Raw genomic sequence first — 23,075 nt, 5'->3', positions numbered from 1 at the left:
TCAAAATTACAAAAATTTAACTGAAAACTAAAACAATGAAAAATTCCCGGAATTCTAAAAATATCCCGGGTTTTTCCCAGTTTCCTCCCTGATGAAAAAATTCCTGGGTTTTTCCTGGATCTCTCGGTTGCCCCCGGTTGTATACAACGGTCATTGAAAGCAGTTAACTAAACATATTAATTTACATTGTGAGTTTTCACTGAATTAAACTAGGAATCACCCAATACACCTTTCACTGACAGTGAGCATCACACTGCATGCAGTATATTTGCCATACCACTACATTAAAACTAACATCTCACTACAACAATGCTATGTGTTTCACTGTTGTATGAAAGATGAAATGTGGACAACATATTAAATACAGGGTCATAGTCTCTCACCCTACACACTACGTACCAATTTACTACCGTAATAACTAAAGTGTGATGAAATGAACTCTGAGTAATGTAAGACAGATTTCACTTTTAATCAATTATGGTAATTGTGGAAGAAACTTACACTAGGCCTGATATTGTTTCTCTCCTGGTCCTGAATGCTGAGTATTTCCTCATTTCTGTCTATTTGTCTCCCTCTTTTTGCTGTAACTGTGCTGTTGTTTTGCAAATAGTCACCTGAGTCCAAAGTTCTTTCTGATCCGAAGGATGTACTACTGACTGCTACCTCTCTGCTGGTGCATATCTGAAAAAACAGGGAATTTGCAAAAATGATACACACTGTTAAAATGGACTATAGTAAGCAGAAGACAAAGTTCATTTCATTTTTCATGCAAGTAAAATACTTGCTAAATGTGTGTATTTGTTTTAATTTTGGTTGCTATTGGCAGAGGCAGCTACAACCTAAAAAGAATTAAAATAAATAAAAGACACAATTGTGTTTGTTGTCTTGTTTGGTTTCAGTTGCCTGAGACTGCAGTCGTGTGTGTGAGTTGTGTTCGCGTGAGTGTGTGTATGTGCATATGTGTGTGTGTATTGTTGACAAAGGCCAATGGCTAAAAGCTTTAACTGTAGAGTCTTTTTGTTGTGCCTATCTGCGATTCAGCATCTCCGGTATATGGTGAGTAGCAACTTTCTTTCTCATAATATTATTACATTCCATCTGGGATTTTCCATTGTTTGATTTTTGTCTTGTAAAATACTTATTCAAGACAAATGAAGTGCTGTGGTCTTATTTACAGCAAAAAGACCAGTTGCAGAAAATCTAAGTTAGTAGATATGAAATTAAATGTTGGATAGATATGACTATGCGCAGAATATTTCTAGTACTAAAAGTCTACGACAACAAACTGAATAAATAAGACAGCCTGAGTACTCTTGTTATGTTGCAAATATCATTGTTTAGAATTAGAAGCAATCATCAACCTGTTACTTTCAGTTGCAGAGGTTTAACTACTAAAGGTGGCATATTCTTAAATGTAATACAACTGTGAATTTGTAAATGGAAGATAATCTTCTGAAATTCCTCAAATCACTTGAAAAATCTAGAAAGAATATATGAAAGAAAGAAATACATAAAGAAAGAAAAATTAAGGTTCAATGTCCCGTCAATGTTGAGATCATAAGACATGGTAAAATATTAGAAGGTGCTTGATAAAACAAATGTCTAAAAACGACTGGCACAGAATATTCTACACTGTGGCACTGTTTTTACACAGACTGGGTACTGTTTCCTTCCTATAGGTATATGATACAAAGATTGCAGAACCTGCAATTGCTCAATGTACAAGAGGTACATAGAAAAATGCGCACTGCAGAAAAATATGACCTCCTCAAAGAAAGCAGCCATTTGACAGTATCAATGTCTGTTCTGAGGATGTGGATAATATGGTATGTGGCTGCAACCAATGTTATTAATACAGAATATGATAGCTATCATGGATAAAATAACAATAAAAAATCTGATTTGTAAAACTGTAGTGATAGATTTCAAATAAAAACTCCTTTTCTTCTTCTTCTTTTTTTTTTAGGGAAGTTAAAAACACATTGTAATGTCCAGAGATGGAGGGCAGATATGGAACAGTTACTCAGCATCTCTTGGACTAAAGAACAATCAGAAGACTGGATCAGATGTGCAGAAATATGTCACTGATGGTATCCACAAAATTCCTTTAATAGAAATTGATGTGCATACAAAGGGAGAGAAGTGTGCATGTATGTGTGCAGGGAGTGGGAGTAGCTTGTTACATTAAACAGCCAACTCCAACAAGACCACATAACTTAAATAGAACCATAGAAGCAGGTAAAGAGGTCCTCAATTACAAAACACCTAGCTACCATTTTTGTAATTGTTGACAACAGAACATTGGTATAATTGTCTACTAATGTAACATCAGTTCTCCACATGCCAAACTAAGAGTGGTTTCTGCTCTTAAATGAAACAGATACCCTTCATACCACATATCATCACTAATAAAGTATACAGACCTGTGAGTAAAATTTACTGATGTTTGGTATTGCATCAGATTTCACAGCAACGCAAAATAACAATCAACAGATTACAAAACCTCTGCACGAGAATGATGTATACCATGCAGTAACATAACCAACCAATAGAGTATTTAGTCTCACAAAATCAATTCTTGACCAACCCACATTTAAAAACACCACCTGAGGCATCCCACTTGCTAAACTGTTTCTACACATCTACAGAGCACTTTACATGTAAGTGTTTAAAAAGTCACACAATTGCATACATTTTTCTGTTGTATGTACAGTGAAGAACAAATAAGTTTATAGTATTTATTTAAGTATCTTAATCTGTTTTAAATCTGCTGCTTCCAAGTTGTTGCATTAACACACTGATAACTTTTATGTCCAACGACTTGAATATGACACATAAAATGAAACAATGGAAAATCCGAGATGGAATAATCCATCACAACATTACTCCCTTTCCGTCCTTTTCTTTTTGAATGTCCCTATGTTTCCTTGTCACCATCCAAACTGCATGCACTTTCAACCACCTATCACATGCCCAATGACGTTACGACTTCCAAGCCACCTTGTATCTACTGTCTAGTCCACCCACAACACACGGTTATGTGCCTGCATGGACCACAGGTACAGTAGCCTCTGTCCCACAATCTCTCCACATATATAATTGTTCATGGATCTTCAAATTGATCCCACCGACTTCCTTAACTCACATCTGATTTCATGCTTTTTCCTAATCCTACTTGTGCCATATGTACAGTGCTATTAAAAAAGAAGGAACAGACTTCAAACATTTATTGCTTCCAAACTACAAAACATAAAAACACAATTCCAATGTTCCTGTGGAGAGAAAAGTTCAAATTTTTATGCATTCACTGTGAGCACCGTGTGTTACACAATAAATATTAATAAATTTGAAGTTTTCTCTTTCCAGGTACTTCAGGATTGTGTTTCTATCCTTTGTAGTTTGGAAGCAACTGATGTTTGAAATCTGTTCTTTCTTTTTGAATAGCCCTGTATTTTGTCACAGCAGATACCTAACAGCAACCCCCTCTACACTTATTGAAGAACGCACCATATTGACTTCCCCAAATCCATTTACATATATGCCTTCTCTCTCTCCACCCACCTTCATTCAACAAACACCCACCTGCAGCTCATTCAGTTACCACCATTTTGTTTATATTTATTTTCACTCTGAATCATCCTGTTTTAACATCAGTATTATTTTCTTTTAATCTTTTTCAATATACTTCCTATGTTTCATCTATTTTCTTTTCAAAATAAGGTACTCACATGTATTTATTTGTTTGTGTGTGTTATCCTTCATGTGGATACTTGCCCATTCCATATCTGCCAACACAGATAAATTTCTCTGTCCCCATCCAAAACCCAGCCCCAGATACTGTTCCTGCATTATTACCTTCCTCATGGAATCTCCTGAATGGCCTGACCAGTGTTTATGCAGTATTTATGCATAGGAATATGCATAAACACTGTAGCAGTGATGAATGAAAAACAGTTAAGAAAGTCAATTATAAATAGTGCAGCGTAGGAAATAATGCAAAATGCCAAAAACTGCAGACGTGAACTTAAGCCTGTCGACATCAACCACCGCTAGCAAGAGGGGAAGGTGCAGACTATTTAAAGAAATATCAATGTACACAAGATGTTTTCTAAATAAAAGCGAAAGGCATCTGGAGTAATTATTTTTAATTACATTGCAGTCAGCTCAAGACAGATAACCTATAATAACAGATGTTATCAGCTGCTGCGGAAGATTGCCACAAAAAAAAACACGTAAACCCACAACACATTCATGAAACTGCCCTCCAAAAGCCTCAGTCCCACAGAAGTATCAATCCTTCCCAAACATCTTATCTTTTGCCCCACTCCCAAATTCAATCAACTTGGGCTTAACTAAAGACCTCTCCTTCTCTTAGTCCCTACAGAGGTGACACTTTTTTGCCACTAACCACAACCAATCAGACTCAATCCAAAACCAGTACTGAGCACTGCCTTTCTCAGCTTACTCCTTCATCTATCATAATCCAACCCCACTACCCCCATTAATCTCCTGTTAACTTTCTAGAATTTCCTAACCAGAAACCTTGCCTCACCATCATCTCCAAATCTCGCAATAAGGGAACCAAAGCACATCTGCAGAATGAAACACAATCCATCACCCAAAAACTGACTCTGACTTTATAATCCTAATTGCCTACAAATGCTCTACCACAGTGGTTATCAACTGCAGGGGTTACCTGAATGAGGAAGTCTGCCAACAGTCACATATGTCCACCTACAAGCTACAAGCCCTGCCACAGTGACATCATTCCAAAAATTCAACTGAATCTCTCTCTCTCTCTCTCTCTCTCTCTCTCTCTCTACCTCCCCTCAAATCCCTAGTTCCATCTTAGAACCTCTCCTCTGAGTCTATCACTCACCTCACCCCACCACTCTCTGCACTTATATCTTCTACATGCTTCCTAAGGTACAAGGGTTAACTGGAAAGTAATGCTTCCACCTTCGTAACTCTTCAACAGTTGGCAGCATTGGTATGCGGCAGGTACTGGCTTGTTCCGTAGCCTCTTCCCTACAGCTCCAGTTGGTGGGAAGCATTGAACAGTTGTGTTGTTACAATGTAAAGTATGGCACCCTGCGCAGACGGTCATTCAATGCGATTTAAGTAATGTGAAGTCATTGAATTGTTGACAGCAGAAGGTGTCACCCAAAGGAGATTCATCAGAGAACTAAAGCAGTTTATGGTGATTGTGTTGATGTGAATACTGTGCACCGTCAGCAAAATAAGTTTAAAGATATTGAGGCGGGAACATCTGACCTGCGTGACAAACAAAGAGTTTGACGTCCTGTGACAGCAACCATAGAGTTTCACAAGCAAAATGTTGTCAGACTGATTCAGGACAATTGTCGTATCACTCAGAGAGAAACTGATAGCACAATCGGCATTTCACAAGAACATGTGGGTCACATTATTGCTTTGCTTGGTTATCGGAAGATCAGTGCATGATGGCTACCCCAGATGCTGACTCCTGAAATGAAAGCGCACAGACTTTAAATTTGCTAGGAACTACTCTTGCATTACGAGAATGAAGGTCACGCCTTTCTCCATTCAATTGTGAGAGGAGATGAAATTTGGATACACTGTTACGACCCGGAGATGAAACATCAGTCTATGGAATATCAATACAAGGACTCGCCCAAGAAAAAGAAATTCAAGAGGCAGCCCTCAACTGGAAAAATCATGGCCACAGTGTTCTGGGATGCAGATGGTGTTATCGATGTTGATTTCCTTGATCGTGGAACAATATATTCAGAGTGTTACATCACAATGCTGCGAACTCTGAAAAGACAGCTAACAAGGGTCCGAAAGGAAATGGGAAATGTTTTCCTGTAGCATGACAATGCCAACCCATACACTTCATGTGCCACCACAGCAGAACTTCTGAGACTGAATCTCACCACCATACGGCATCCTCCATACAGTCCAGATTTAGTACTGTCTGACTTCCGTCTGTTCCCAATAATGAAAGACGATCTACGGGGACATCGTTATGCTACTGATGAAGACGTTGAGAAAACTGTGAGACTATGGTTGCGGAAAAGAATGTTGACTTCTTCCATGACGGCTTCAGAAAACTTGTTCATCATTGGCAGAAATGTATCCAATTGGCTGGTGATTATGTGGAAAAGTGAATATTGGTAATTAAAGATCACATTCTAAGGATTATTTCTCAATTTCATTTATTAAAATATCCCCAACCAAACCCAATTAATGAAGGTGGAGGCATTACTTTTCATTAAACCTTCATACATGTATTCAACTGCCCAGCATCCCAAAGTAGCTGGTCACTGCACCCTCACAGAAAAAATCTTTGCCCATCTAGATCACACCTTCAGGCTATTACCCGTAACCTATCCTACTATATAAAAGGCACTAACCATTACATCACCCACTCCCCCAGTTACTGTTACAACCTGGTGCCCTGCTCATCAGGGGACTGATGACACTAAATATCCCAGCACCCAACTGACTCCAAACCTACAGCTTCTTACCTGGTCACTATGAAATACAATTATTTCTCCTTTGAAGGCATCATGTGTAAACAAATCTGTGGTCGAAAAATGGGCGCTCCAGCAATGGACACTCACTATATAAAAGGCACTAACCATTACACCACCCACTCCCCCAGTTACTGTTACAACCTGGTGCCCTGCTCATCAGGGGACTGATGACACTAAATATCCCAGCACCCAACTGACTCCAAACCTACAGCCTCTTACCTGGTCACTATGAAATACAATTATTTCTCCTTTGAAGGCATCATGTGTAAACAAATCTGTGGTCGAAAAATGGGCGCTCCAGCAATGGACACTCACATGCCACCATTTTATGCCAATATATTCATGGGCCATCTAAAAGAAGTTTTTATCCATCTAGAATCCCAAAACCCCTCAAACGCTTCAAATTCACTGATGACAACTTCATGATCTGGACCAAGGGTGAGCATACTCAATCTACATTCCTCCAGAACCATAACATTTCCTTCATTCACTTCACCTGGTCCTCCTCAGCCCAACAAGCCACTTTCCCCTATGTCGACATCCAGCTCAGAGATGGCTACATCAGTACTTCCATCAACATCAAACCTATAACCACCAACAATACCTCTACTCTGATAGTTGCCACTTATTCCACACGAAATAGTCCCTCCCTCATAGCATAACCACTGGTGGTTATTGCATCTATAGTGACGAACAGTCCTCCAAATATGCCAAGGATCTCACTGAGGCCTACACAGACCAAAATTATCCTTCCCCCCTGCCCCTATCTCACATACTTTTTCTTCTCAGACACTTGCCATTCCTTGCATATCCACAGTCTGACCACAAATTGGCACAGCTCCCCTCTCCCCTCCATGACTCAGTACCACCCAGAAATGGAGCAACTGAATCAATTTCTCTGCCATGGTTTCGATTACCTCTTGTCACATCCAGAAATGAGACATATCCTACCCAGTCCCCTCACAGTGGTATTCCACCATCTACCTAACCTATGCAGTATCCTTGTCCGTCCCTAATCTGCACCTGTTCCCAACCCCTTGCCCCATGGCTCATATCCCTGCAATAGACGAAGATGCAAACCTGTTCCATACATCCTCCCCATACTGTCTACTCCAGTTATGTCACAGACATCTTCTATCCGCCAAAAGCAGAGGCACCTATGAAAGAAGTCATTAATCTAGCAACCTAGCTGGAATCATTGTGTGGCTTTTCACATGGGCACATCAACTAACAAGCTGCCTGTCCACATTAGCAGCCACTGACAAACAATGGCCAAAAGACAGCTAGACCACTCAGTTGCAGAGCTTGTCATGCAACATGATGACCTCAATCTCAATGACAGCTTCACTATCTATGTATTCTTTCCAACACCAGCTATTGCACAGATGGTAACTCTCCTTGCAACATATCCTTCATTCTCATAACTGTGTTGCCTCACTTTTCCCTGTTCTCCATCTGCCTCTATACCCGTTCCTTTGGTACCACTCTAGCCCTGCACATGCCTTCTCCTGTACAGTCCTTTCCCCTTCTCTACTTTTCGTCTCTCCTCTCCCATCTACCTGCCCAGCATAGATGCTGTTGCTTCACCAAGCAGCCCACTATCCTGCCCTTGTCTCATCCCTGCAGTCTCCCACAACCTGCAGTAGTATCTTCCTTCCCTCCCCCTCCTGGTTTCTTCTGTACGCTACTACCAACCCCAGCTGAGATCACCACCCACTTCAGACACAGTTACAGTCAGGCTTTGGCAACTGGAGTTGACAGTGAGCATGTGTATGTTGCAAATGTGTGACTGTGTATGAGTGTTTTGTCTACTTCTGATGAAGGACTTAGTCTGACACCTAAATAATTTCCAACAGCCTTCATTCAATGTGACTGACTGCTAGTCAACAGCTCTTCTATGTTATAACTTAACATATAAAATGATGAGATTTAGTTGGACAAACAAACAAATACATCATTTAATAACAACATGTGACTTTCTGTAAAAGGTGATATCTACGCATGAACAAGTGTGGCCTAATTACCGAGATTTTAAGTTGGCTTTCAGTGTACAGTGGTGCCAGTACAAGAATGTGATCAAGAAGAGCATACAATCAATTTACCATTACAAAGCACCCAAAGCAAAGAAAATTGTCTGAATGATAGAGGATACAATGGCAGCTACATAAAATACATGACTTCTACAATCACATTACTGTACAAACTGGCACACTATTTTGTTACATCCACACCCTTCAAAGTTTCGTGCGGGGCATCTTATACATCTCGTAATAAACCAATTACAACAAGGAAGGAAGATTAAGGTTTAACATCCCATCAAGAGATTATTAGAGATAGAGCACAAGTCTGGATTAGGGAAGAATAGGAAAGGACTTTAGCTATGTCCTTTTCAATGAAAACATCTTAATATTCGCTTTAAATTAATTTATGGTAAGCATGAAAATCTGAATCTGGATGATCGAATAGGGATTTTAACGGATGTCCAACAAATGTGATTCATTGTCTTAAACATTGTATCACTTGACTTTGTAACATAAATTAAATATAAAGAAAGGCCGTTCTGTATTTCAAGTCCATATTTGTTTTTTTAGAAGTAAATTGTGGGATTGCCGAAAATGTGGCCTCATCTTTCTTTGTTTGGAAAAACTATATTAGCCTCCTGCCATAAAATATTTTGTTTTCTTCTCAGATAAGAAAAAGAAATCAATTTGAGTGAGTTCTGTGAACATTATTTATTGACGTGAGAAGTCTTCTATGTCCCTGCATTTATTATATGTTTAACTGTTAATTGCCTCATATACACACATCAAAAAAAGTTTTGCATCACCCTGGTTCCCAGAACTACTGAAGACAGACGTTGACTGTGGATATTGTATCACAGCCACAGTCCCTTTGACTGTTCAGAGATGTCACTAAATGTGCACAAAGATGTAAACAACCATGCATGAGCAGCGCCTATTAGATGGAGGGGGCTGACAGCCGATCAGTTCCAGTCATTCCACTAGGAAGGAGGTACACGGCTCGTGTTCACTGCAGTTCAACCAAGCGTAGATGGTCAATACCCCAGTGCGATGGTGTCCGCATTGTTACTATTAGCCAGTAAGGGCTCTCAACAAGGGAAGTGTCCAGGTGTCTCGGAGTGAAACAAAGCAATGTTGTTTGGACATGGAGGAGATACAGAGAGACAGGAACTGTCAATGACATACTTCACTCAGACCGCCCAAGGGCTACTACTGCAATGGATGATCGCTACCTACCACAGGACATCATGTTACAACTCAAACCGAGTGCAATAGGCTGCATGATGCACAACTTCACTCCCAACATCCATGGCGATGTCCATTTTTGCAACCGCGACATCATGCAGCATGGTTCAGATGGGCCCAACAACATGCCGAATGGACTGCTCAGAATTGGCATCATGTCCTCTTCACTGATGAGTGTCGCATATGCCCTCAACCAGACAATCATCGGAGACGTGTTTGGAGGAAACCTGGTCAGGCCGAATGCCTTACACACACTGTCTAGCGAGTGCAGCAAGGTGGAGGTTCCCTGCTGTTTTGGGGTGGCATTATGTGGGGCCGACATACACCACCGGTAGTCATAGAAGGCACCGTAATGGCTGTACGGTACATGAATGCCATCCTCTGACCAATAGAGCAACAATATCGACAGCATACTGGTGAGGCATTCATCTTCAAGGACGACAATTTGTGCCCCCATCAAGCACATCTTGTGAATGACTTCCTTCAGGATAATGACATCGCTCGACTAGAGTGGCCAGTATGTTCTCCAGACATGAACCCTATCGAACATGGCTGGTATAGATTGAAAAGGGCTGTTTATAGATGACGTGACCCACCAACCACTCTGAGGGATTTACACTGAATTGCCATTGAGGACCGGAACAACCTGGACCAATTGATGAACTTGTGGATAGTATGCCATGACGAATACAGGCATGCATCAATGCAAGAGGATGTGTTACTGGGTATTAGAGGTACCGGTGTGTACAGCAATCTGGACCACCACTTCTGAAGGTCTGGCTGTATGGTGGTACAACTTGCAATAAAAAGGGTGGAAATGATGTTTATGTTGGTCTCAATTCCAGTTTTTTGCACAGGTTTCGGAACTCTCGGAACCGAGGTGACGCAAAACTTTTTTTGATGTGTGTATAATTATCAGCCAAAAATATTGTCTCTGATGGGGTGGTTTCCAACAGTCATTGTCAAAGTTCCAGAGGGCAATTTTCCTTGCATAATTTTATTTACCATTGCCATCTTATTTACTACTATTATACTTGCATGCTGACTTAGTAATTTTAGTAATTTCTTTCTAAATACTATTCACCTTCTGAGTTATAATATTAGGAAATAAAATATTCTTCTTACCTCTTGTTTTAAATTTGATGTGCATGGATCACAATAATACCTTATACGTACAAGAAGATCTTCAGAAACTTTCAATAAGCATTTGACAGTTGCTGAGTACAAGGTATTATTGGCTGTTGTTTGACTGTTCTCCATTAGTTCAATAAATACCTAGAATATTTTAAATCATGTTAAGTAATATATTTTTATACTTCAGGGAAAAATGCTCATAATTCAGCAGAACGGAAATTTCTGTATGCTACATATTCTAAATATAATGTTGGTTGGAACAGCAACCAACACAATCAGAAAAAATTTATTTGATTCATTCTACAGTCACGTTTTTATTTTGTCTACAAACCTCTAGCTCTGGTACCAAATATCACGCCACCCAATGATTAAAAAATTACAGTACAAAGTTTAAATATTCTTCAATAAATATTTACAATATTTTTTCCTTATAACAGCAAACATACAATATAAAGTGCAGCTTTAAAATATTGATAGCCATTACTTAGATATCTTATTCTGCTTTTAATGTCTTGTTGCAGTGGCAATAGCTTCATTTTTTTGTTTTATTAGTTATTTTCTTAAATTTAAAATTTTCATGCTGTTTTTATTTTTCATATTTTTTTACACTGTGACTCTCTTTTATGAAGAATTAATTTATTTAAATTGTAACATTGACCTTTAATTTTAGTAAATGACACACATTTTCAGGTGAGCAAGCTTGAGAACAGAGGTGAGGGGCTGCCTATATTTTAAGGTTGCACTCTATACCACACATCTGCTATCATAGAGAAAAATGTTAATGTTTCCTGAAGAAATTTTAACTATTTAATGTGATTTTTTGATCACAGGAGAGCCTGATGATAGTATTTGCTATAAAAACTGGGTAGTTGATGACTGTAGACTACATACATATTTCTTTCTGTACATATTTTATTCAGAGTACAATAGTTAAAAAAAATTACTGTGTGACCTTAGAGGCGAAAAAAAGGATAGATGGTACACATCAGCAAACATTTGCTGAATAACAATTTCATAAATTAAACATATTTTATTATAGTGCGAAATCACAGATAATGACACACAATAAGTAGAGCAATACTGTGGGTGATTACTGACATGTACAGTTATAAATTGTTAAGGCAGTTCTTGTGACGCTGCTATTACAAATGTCATCTCTTTGCAAATATCAATACTACACCTACTGATTTGCAAAGAGTGAACAGAAGAAATCCTAAAATATTAAGCCTGTGTCCAGTAAAGGAGTGAAGACTACACCAACTACAAATATCATGCTTTCTTTATAAGAGAATACGTACGCTCTTGATCAGTTTACATGGTGGAATATTTAGAAAGATACACAGACAAAGGCCATTACAAGATATAACTTCAAACCAAATTGAAAAAGTCATGTGTAAATGAGAAGTATCAATAAACAAATTAAGTTTAAAACAAAAGTAAAAAAGGAGAGTAACACCTCAACAACAAAAAATAATAATCTGTTTAATGTAGAAAGTATTTTTTTTATCACTAGGGCAGAAATAAAAGCTGGCAGAGGTGGGATGGAGGGAGGACAGGAAATGGGAGGGGGGGACTGGAGAGGTTAGAGGTTATGTTTTCGTGGACTAGTCATACAGTCTTGTAACAAAATTCTACTATCGTATTTTTAGGACACAGGTTACACAAACAGTAGTTAGTTTTATTTGTAATTTTGTTCGCTAGTATTTTACTACACCCCTTTTTTCTTTCTTTCTTAATAAATCATCTGAAAATTACTTTGTACAAAGATGTGGCAATGATACTGCTCCATTTGTGTGATCCGAGGCTGAAAAATGCAGTAATTCTATTTCAGGAAGTAATTTTTTGTATTTCTTCACCCTTCATTTTTATTTTCATCTGTCTTTTCAGTTACATTTTGTTCAGCTTTGAATTATGAACAGATGGGAGTTCATCATCACAACCTTGGAATTTGAATCCCAAGTTGTACTTTATTGTTTCCTCTGACTTACTTCTTAAGCCTTTCATCACCCAGATAGAAGAGTCACATTTATTTCACTATCCTCCTCTCATTAGTTGTCCCTTACCCACACCAAAGTGGTAAAAATTGTTCTTAGACATACATGGTGTCTCATGAAATGTGGATGTTCACCAGACAGTGCCATGAGGGTGCAGTGTTTTCTGCAGTCTGTTTGCTGCAGAGAGTGTTCTCCTTCACTTCAGATTGTGAGAAGCATTCTCGATGATCACAGAGGAATCAACTCTTTTCAAGCAATTTTAGTCACAGCTGAAACAAAATTCACAAAAATTATCATGCTTCTACAAAATCAAGTCAACCATAGTATTTGATTTGTAGAGTTTGCATCGAAAAATGCAGTCTTTGGTTACTGTATGTTTGATACACTTTTACGTCATATATTGCTGGATAAGAAACACAGCTAAGGCATCAAAATTATGTTTCAAGCTGAAAGCAGTCGTACATACTTCCAATTTGTACTAAACGGGTTTTATATAGTGGAGGTACATTCTGCTCACTTAAAGCTGCAGACACAACTGTCACATATCTAATGTCACATTTATCTTTAGGACAGATATTTCATCTTGTTGTCTAAAGCATGGAAGTTCTATTCCACTACCTTGTTATCCCTCCCCCTCCCTGCCCCAGCCTCCTCCTCAGACCCACCACTCAGATTGCTTCTCCTGTCATGCACAGTTGTTCACAGTCCAGACTCGGCAGCCACAGACAGTGTTAATGTGTGTGTCAAGTCGCACTTGCATAAATGTGTTGCTTGTGTTGTCTACTTTAGAAGAAGGCCTTTTGGCAGAAAGCTCTTGTTTACAGTCTTTTTGTTGTGCCTCTCTACAGCTCAACACTCCTCTCTCTATATGCTGAGTAGCAGTTTATCCTGTTCATATTGTCATTATATCATCCTGGATTTTCCATTCTTTTATTTATCATTTACTTGGAATCAATTTGGTTTACAACCAAGTTACACAGTGCAAAGTCAACAAAATTAGAGGTTCCCATGGCGTTGCCGTCATTTGTGATAGATGTTATTACATATTTCAAATAGAAATGAGGGCTAAAAATGCTCTTTTCAAAGTAGATCTACATCTACATCTACATGATTACTCTGCTATTCACAATAAAGTGCCTGGCAGAAGGTTCAATGAACCACCTTCAAGCTGCCTCTCTACCGTTCCACTCTTGAATGGTGTGCAGGAAAAACAAGCACTTAAATTTTTTTGTCCGAGTCCTGATTTCTCTTATTTTATCGTGATGATCATTTCTCCCTAAGTAGGTGGGTGCCACCAGAATGTTTTCGCAATCGGAGGAGAAAACTGGTGGTTGAAACTTCATGAGTAGATCCCATCGCAACAAAAGATGGTACAGTTTCAACCTACACCATGTTGTAAGGAAAATTTACTCACAACAGCAATCCTTTATCAAACTACATGCGGCACAGCATGTAGTTTCATAAATGTATTTACACTTTCACAGCACTTAATACTAACAGTGTAATACTGTTAGCTTCAGGTGATACTGTTGATCACCGTGAGGGCCATGTTATTAATTTCATCCCTGATTGTGATTAAATTACAAAGTGAAATAGTGTGGTGACTAGCTGTATCATGTGTTTATTTTCATACTCCAATATCAAAATGCCAAAGTCTGTTAATGTGGGTCAATGTGACCCGACAATGCCATTCACAAAATAATCTCAGGTGCAAAGCAAAAAGTGTTTGAATGGCAAAGGCCATAAAGAGACATAAACACATGAATTTGAATAGTTCTTCCAGAAAGGTCCGTGGTAGAGCACAGTCAGCATACTGTTAAGATTCACAGTATAGAACACCCATCTTTATCAATTAGACAGAAGCTGTGCAGCCATGGACTTTATGGTAATTACTGCATCTACAGTACACGCTTGTGGCATTATTTCCACGTCAGTAGAGTATTAGATCTGTACTACAGCAAGTCCGTCTCTGACCTGCTGTCAAGAGTGATATGCTGTAATTCTAAGTCCCATTCCCATTTAATTGCTACCTGGTGCTGATAAAGCTTTGGACAGTGGTGCAGATGGCAAGGAAGAAGGGACGTGGATGTTGGAGAGCCTGCAAGTGGCTCCACAGCATATTTACATATGGATCAGCTGGAGGTGGTATCAGTTCAGGTGGTTCTGGCTGGTCTTACATTTGCAGAGGGGACTGTAGGCTCACTCTGGTATGCTGAGCACTGGGAATGATTTGTGGGCACACACAGATCTTTGAAACTACCCAAAGGATCCTGTGGCTTATAGCAGAGCCTGAGGTCGTACTGATGCTGAGACTTGGACACGGCTCTCAATGGTGTGCCCTTATGGGTGACAATGTAGTAGGTCCTAGGTTCAGAACTGTAGACAGAATTGTGTTTGCTATGATCCCTGTCCCCAATGAACCATGGGCCTTGCCGTTGGTGGGGAGGCATGTGTGCCCCAGCGATACAGATAGCCATACCGTAGGTGCAACCACAATGGAGGGGTATCTGTTGAGAAGCCAGACAAAAATAGGGTTCCTGAAGAGTGGCAGCAGCCTTTTCAGTAGTTGCAGGGGGCAACAGTCTGGATGATTAACTGATCTGGCTTTGTAACACTAACCAAAACGGCCTTTCTGTGCTGGTACTGCGAACGGCTGAAAGCAAGGGGAAAGTACAGCCATAATTTTCCCAAGGGCATACAGCTTTACTGTCTGGTTAAATGATGATGGCGTCCTCTTGAGTAAAATATTCTGGAAGTAAAATAGTCCCCCATTCGGATCTCTGGGCTGGGACTACTCAGGAGGACATCGTTATCAGGAGAATTAAAACTGGCGTTGTACGGACTGGAGCGTGGAATGTCAGATCCCTTAATTAGGCAGGTAGTTTAGAAGACTTAAAAATGGAAATGGATAGATTAAAGTTAGATATAGTAGGAATTAGTGAAGTTCAATGGCAGGAGGAACAAGACTTCAGTCAGGTGAATACAGGGTTCTTGTTGTTGTTGTGTTCTTCAGTCGAGAGACTGATTGATGCAGCTCTCCATGCTACTATATCCTGTGCAAGCTTCTTCATCTCCCAGTACCTACTGCAACCTACATCCTTCTGAATCTGCTTAGTGTATTCATCTCTTGGTCTCTCTCTATGATTTTTACCCTCCAAGCTGCCCTCCAATACTAAATTGGTGATCCCTTGATGCCCCAGAACACGTCCTACTGACCAATCCCTTTTTCTAGTCAAGGTGTGCCACAAATTTCTCTTCTCCCTATTCTATTCAATACCTCCTCATTAGTTATGTGATCTACCCATCTAATCTTCAGCATTCTTCTGCAGCACCACATTTCGAAAGCTTCTATTCTCTTCTTGTCCAAACTATTTATCGTCCATGTTTAACTTCCATACATGGCCACACTCCATACAAATACTTTCAGAAATGACTTCCTGACACTTAAATCTATACTCGATGTTAACAAATTTCTCTTCTTCAGAAATGCTTTCCTTCCCATTGCCAATCTACATTTTATATCCTCCCTACTTCGACCATCATCAGTATATTGCTCCCCAAATAGCAAAACTCATTTACTACTTTAAGCCTCTCATTTCCTAATCTAATACCCTCAGCATCACCCAATTTAATTCGACTACATTCCATTACCCTTGTTTTGCTTTTGTTGATGTTCACCTTATATCCTCCTTTCAAGACACTGTCCATTCTGTTCAACTGCTCTTCCAGGTCCTTTGCTGTCACTGACAGAATTACGATGTCATCGGCGAACCTCAAAGTTTTTATTTCTTCTCCATGGATTTTAATTCCTACTTCGAATTTTTCTTTTGTTTCCTTTACTGCTTGCTCAAAATTCCGATTGAATAACATCGGGGATAGGCTACAAACCTGTCTTACTCCCTTCCCAACCACTGCTTCCCTTTCATGCCCCTCAACTCTTATTACTGCCATTTGGTTTCTGTACAAATTGTACATAGCCTTTTGCTCCCTGTATTTTACCCCTGCCACATTCAGAATTTGAAAGAGAGTATTCCAGTCAACATTGTCAAATAGGGGTAACGCAGGAGTAGGTATAATAATAAATAAAAAAATAGGAGTGGGGATAAGCTACCACAAACAGCATAGTGAACGCATTATTGTGGCCAAGATAGACAAGAAGTGCACACCTACCACAGTAGTACAAGTTTATATGCCAACTAGCTCCGCAGATGATGAAGAGATTGTTGAAATGTATGATGAGATAAAAGAAATTATTCAGATAGTGAAGGGAGACAAAAATTTAATAGTCATGGGTGACTGGAATACGGTAATAAGAAAACGAAGGGAAGGAAACGTAGTAAGTGAATATGGAATGGGAGTAAGAAATGAAAGAGGAAGCCGCCTGGTAGAATTTTGCACAGAGCATAACTTAATAATAGCTAACACTTGGTTCAAGAGTCATGGAAGAAGGTTGTATGCATGGAAGAACCCTGGAGATACTAAAAGGTTTCAGACTGATTATATAATGGTAAGACAGAGATTTAGAAACCAGGTTTTAAATTGTAAGACATTTCCAGGGGCAGATGTGGACTCTGACCACAATCTATTGATTATGAACTGTAGATTAAAACTGAAGAAACTGCAAAAAGGTGGAAATTTAAGAAGATGGGACTTGGATAAATTGAAAGAACGAGAGGTTGTACAGAGTTTCAGGGAGAGCATAAGGGAACAATTGAAAGGAATTGGGGAAAGAAATACAGCAGAAAAAGAATGGGTAGCTTTGAGAGATGAAATAGTGAAGGCAGCAGAGGATCAAGTAGGTAAAAAGACGAGGGCTGGTAGAAATCCTTGGGTAACAGAAGAGATACTGAATTTAACTGATGAAAGGAGGAAATACAAAAATGCAGTAAGTGAAGCAGGCAAAAAGTAATACAAACGTCTCAAAAATGAGATCGACAGGAAGCGCAAAATGGCTAAGCAGGGATGGCTAGAGGACAAATGTAAGGATGTAGAGGCTTAATCTCACGAGGGGTAAGATAGATACTGCCTACAGGGAAATTAAAGAGACCTTTGGAGAAAAGAGAACAACTTGCATGAATATCAAGAGCTCAGGTGGAAACCCAGTTCTAAGCAAAGAAGAGAAAGCAGAAAGGTGGAAGGAGTATATAGAGGGTCTATACAGGGGCGATGTTCTTGAGGATAATATTATGGAAATGGAAGAGGATGTAGATGAAGATGAAATGGGAGATATGATACTGCGTGAAGAGTTTGTCAGAGCACTGAAAGACCTAAGCTGAAACAAGGCCCGGGAGTAAACAACATTCCATTAGAACTACTGATAGCCTTGGGAGAGCCAGCCCTGACAAAACTCTACCATCTGGTGAGCAAGATGTATGAGACAGGCGAAATACCCTCAGACTCAAGAAGAATATAATAATTTCAATCCCAAAGAAAGCAGGTGTTGACAAATTTGAAAATTACTGAACTATCAGTTTAATAAGCCACGGCTGCAAAATACTAACACGAATTCTTTACAGATGAATGGAAAAACTGGTAGAAGCCAACCTCGGGGATGGTCAGTTTGGATTCCGTAGAAATGTTGGAACATGTGAGGCAATCCTGACCCTATGACATATCTTAGAAGACAGATTAACAAAAGGCAAACCTACGTTTCTAGCATTTGTAGACTTAGAGGAAGCTTGTGACAATGTTGACTGGAATACTCTCTTTCAAATTCTGAATGTGGCAGGGGTATAATACAGGGAGCAAAAGGCTGTGTACAATTTGTACAGAAACCAGATGGCAGTTATAAGAGTCGAGGGACATGAAAGAGAAGCAGTGGTTAGGAAGGGAGTGAGACAGGGTTGTACACTATCCCTGATGTTATTCAATCTGTATATTGAGCGAGCAGTAAAGGAAACAAAAGAAAAATTCGGAATAGTAATTAAAATCCATGGAGAAGAAATGAGTTTCGCCGATGACATTGTAATTCTGTCAGCGACAGCAAAGGACCTGGACGAGCAGCTGAACAGAATGGACAGTGTCTTGAAAGGAGGATATAAGATGAACATCAACAAAAGCAAAACAAGGATAATGGAATGTAGTCAAATTAAATCGGGTGATGCTGAGGGTATTAGATTAGGAAATGAGATGCTTAAAGTAGTAAATGAGTTTTGCTATTTGGGGAGCAATATAACTGATGATGGTCGAAGTAGGGAGGATATAAAATGTAGACTGGCAATGGCAAGGAAAGCGTTTCTGAAGAAGAGAAATTTATTAACATCGAATATAGATTTAAGTGTCAGGAAGTCGTTTCTGAAAGTATTTGTATGGAGTGTGGCCATGTATGGAAGTTAAACGTGGACGATAAATAGTTTGGACAAGAAGAGAATAGAAGCTTTCGAAATGTGGTGCTACAGGAGAATGCTGAAGATTAGATGGTTAGATCACATAACTAATGAGGAGGTATTGAATAGAATTAGGTAGAAGAGAAATTTGTGGCACACCTTGACTAGAAAAAGGGATCGGTTGGTAGGACATGTTCTGAGGAATCAAGGGATCACCAATTTAGTATTGGAGGGCAGCGTGGAGGGAAAACATCATAGAGGGAGACCAAGAGATGAATATACTAAGCAGATTCAGAAGGATGTAGGTTGCAGTAGGTACTGGGAGATGAAGAAGCTTGCACAGGATAGAGTAGCATGGAGAGCTGCATCAAACCAGTCTCTGGACTGAAGACAACAACGACAACAACAACAACAACAACATGATCCCTGTCAGGTCTGTGAGAGGGTGTGAGTTGTATGTGGTAATTTGGCCAAAGTTGTTCCTAGGGCAGACCATCTGCTATTGTTCAGCCATGATGTCAAATGTTGATGCCCCTTGTGCTCGCGGTGATACTTTGACTCCACCCAAGGGTCCAACCAAAGTTGTGAGCACAGATGTGGGAGCATGCACAGTAATAGGAGCTCACATGCTGATTATGGGCTCACAGAAACAGGTGCAGAATTTCGAACACTGTGCAGTGTCTGCGTCTGTGGAAAATTTCAGCTTACTGCAATTCACTGGTGGGGTAGGTCCTATATATTGTGAGAAAGTTAGTCAGTGGTTCATATGATGAGACACATTGCTTTCCTCATCCGTGTCTTTAAGCATCTAACAGCTCCACCTCTGAATTAGATGCCGGGTGAAATGGGGTGATAGATACTTGAAACCTTTTCACAGGTAGAAAATAAGTAAGGTGAAATGACAACCATTCTCTGCATGAATAGTGTGGGGATTGCACTTCGTTGCCAAGATAGTCACATGGGCATGGTTGGCAGCATCTGCTGCTGCTGTAGAAGTCTTTTTTATGTATGGAGCATTTGCAAGTACATAACTACCAGCAACCAAATTGTTACCTGAAATGGTACAGTAAATTCAAATTCACTCAGTCTTGGGTAGTGATATTTCCTTGTATTGGCACAGACAAAAAACAAGCATACACAGTTGAGGAATAAAAAACATGTAAAAATACAAAAAATACATAAACATATATAAAATACATACAAATACATGGGAAAACCTCACAAAACAGATAAAGTATGGGTAAAAACAGGTGAAACCTGAGGGAGTAGGGCTGATAGTGAAAAGTAGAAATGAACTAAAATCAATGTGAAAACACCATGAGATCAAAGAGGAAAAGGAATAAAAAGATGATAATAGTGGAATGCAGCTTGGGGTGGATCTGTGTGAAGAGAGAAGAGAGAGGACAGCAGATGTAATTTAATTAGGTAAGGTTCACGTGAGGTTCGTATGTATGTGCTGGAATGAGGGAGGGAGAGAGGGAGGGAGGGGAGTGGGGAGGTAGGGAGTGGGGTGAGGAGAGTGGTAAGGTCAAGGTTCAACAAGGCAAAAGTAGGAAACATAACACATGAGAGTGAAGGAGAAAGTGTGATCAATTTGAAGCTCTAGGATTAATTATATCAGCAGGAAGAATGTGAGACACAAGATGCTCTGCCAACAATCTGCTCAGTGACAAGCTTCGTGTTGTGTGCAGACGATACCATTGATACAATGTGGTTCATAAGTCAGAGCAAGTGTTGTTTGGAAGGTGATACATAAAACACAGGAAAGAAGAGAAAGAAAACTATGTACACTGAGTAAAGTAATGCTTTAGAGAACAGTGACAAAGGAAAATAGCTGGGTGTTGTAAGAAAAAGTCGTTACGTAAAATCAAACAATGGGAAGTCCAGAATGCAATAACAACATTATGTAGAAGATAGATTGCTGCCCGCAATAAAGAGAAGATGTTGAGTCACAGACAGTCACAAAGAAAAAATTGCTGTACATTTAAGCTTTCAGCCAAAAGGCCTTGTTCTGAAGTAGAAAACACACACCATTGTCTCTGGGTGTTATGGGCGAATTGCAGATTGCTATTGGGCATGATGGGAGTAGCAACCAGGGCTGAGTGGTTGGGGTAAAGAGGAGTCATGAAGCATGGAGGGGGAAGAAGAGTAGGATAGGGTTGGAGAAAGAAGTAGTGCTGCTTGCAGGAGCACAAAGGGATGTTGAGGGGACAGGGAAGGGCTGCTAGGCGCAGTCCAGGGTGTTGGGGAGTGGAAAAAGGAGAGCAATAGAAAAGGAGAAAAATACTAGTCAGTGCTCTGGCAGAATAGAAGGCTGTGTAATGATGGAGTGGGAGCAGTGAGGGGGATAGGTAACCAGAGGACACAGATTAGTGAAGGTCTTCTTCCACCGGCCGGTATAGCATAAATACTTTTTTGCTGCAAATCCCACCATTCATACTCAATCCAAAAGCAATAATGAACACTGCCTAACCTAGTTCACTCCTCCATTCGAGCACAATCCACCTCCTGTTAAAATTCCAGAACTTACTAACCTCAAACTTTGCCTCACCATCATTCCCCATAGCCCTCAATATACTAACCAACCTTGCATCTACAGAAATAACTGCAATCCACCACCTAAAAACTGATCTCGATATGCAACAGGATCTCCAGTTCCTCTTAAATCCTTAGCTCTTCTTTCTCCTCGCCCCTACCACACCCCACATTCCTATCTTCTACCTGCTTTCTGAAGTCCACAAACTCAACCACCCAGGATTCCCCATAGCGGCCAGTTACTGTGCCCCCAACTGAGGGAATCACTCCTCTTGTGGACCAACAACTTTAGTCTATTACCCATGACATAACCCTCCTATATAAAACACACCAATCATTTCCTCCACCAATTCTCCACAGTTCCTGTGCACCCTGCCAGTCACTCTTGATGCCACCTCTCTCTAAACTAACATCCCCAATGCCTTGTAATTATTGAGCGCTACCTTTCCCAATGCTCAATGCCTGACTGTAGGTTCAGAGTCAACCTCCTTCCTGGTCACCATGACCATCTATATCCTCACCCACAATTACTTCTTCTTTGAAGGCATCACCTATAAGAAAAAACTGTGGTACAGCAATGGGTACCTGCATGGCACCATCCTAGGCGAATGGATTCATAGGCTACCTAGAGAAATTCTTCCTAACCAACCAGAATCCCATAACCCTCAATTGGTTGAGATTCAATGATTAATTTTTGTAATCTGTGTGAGGTTGAGGACACCTTATCCACATTCCTCCTGAACCTCATTTCACCTAGTACTTCTCAGCCCAACAAGCCTACTTCACTACATCAGTACTTCCATCCATATCAAACCCATCAATGACCAGGAATACTTTCACTTCGACACCTGCCACCCATTCTAAACAAGAAGTTCTTCCATGCAGCCTTGCCATCCATCATCATTGCATCTATAGTGATGAGCAGTCCCTCTCCAACTACACCAAGGTTCTCACTGAGGCCTTCACAGACTGAAATCAGCCTCCCAACCTTGTATAGAAACAGATCTCCCATGCCTTGTCATTCCACTAACCCAACACCTCCTATATACTCATAATATGCTGCAAAAAAGCACTCATCTCTTTACTCAGTACCACACAGGACTAGAGCAACTGACTCACATTCTCCACCAGGATCATGACTACCTCTCGCCAAGCCCTGAAATGAGGAATATCCCCCCCTCCCCCCCCCCCCCCCACAGTGGTATTCTGCTGTCTGTCATACCTACACATTATCTTTTTCCATCCCTACCAGCTCCTGTCCCCACCCCTTTTTGTCCATGTCTCATATCCCTGCATGGACCT

At 40.1% G+C, this 23,075-nt stretch overlaps 1 protein-coding gene across 1 annotated transcript in view; it reads right to left on the bottom strand.

The window, feature by feature from the left end:
* Positions 1–23,075, bottom strand: part of LOC124795380 (rotatin) — a 395,098-nt gene that overhangs the window by 314,496 nt on the left and 57,527 nt on the right. Inside the window, exons 5-6 of the mRNA XM_047259395.1 lie at positions 10,910–11,059; positions 502–681 (exon numbers count right to left, since the gene is read on the bottom strand). Of these exons, the coding sequence (XP_047115351.1) occupies positions 502–681; positions 10,910–11,059 (330 nt within the window). The remainder of the gene's footprint in view (positions 1–501; positions 682–10,909; positions 11,060–23,075) is intronic.

This window comes from Schistocerca piceifrons, chromosome 1 (genome assembly GCF_021461385.2).
Source record: "Schistocerca piceifrons isolate TAMUIC-IGC-003096 chromosome 1, iqSchPice1.1, whole genome shotgun sequence".
In the NCBI taxonomy this organism is placed as follows: domain Eukaryota; kingdom Metazoa; phylum Arthropoda; class Insecta; order Orthoptera; family Acrididae; genus Schistocerca; species Schistocerca piceifrons.
The sequence above is the reverse complement of the archived record's forward strand: the minus strand, read 5'-3'. Positions and strand labels throughout refer to the sequence as shown.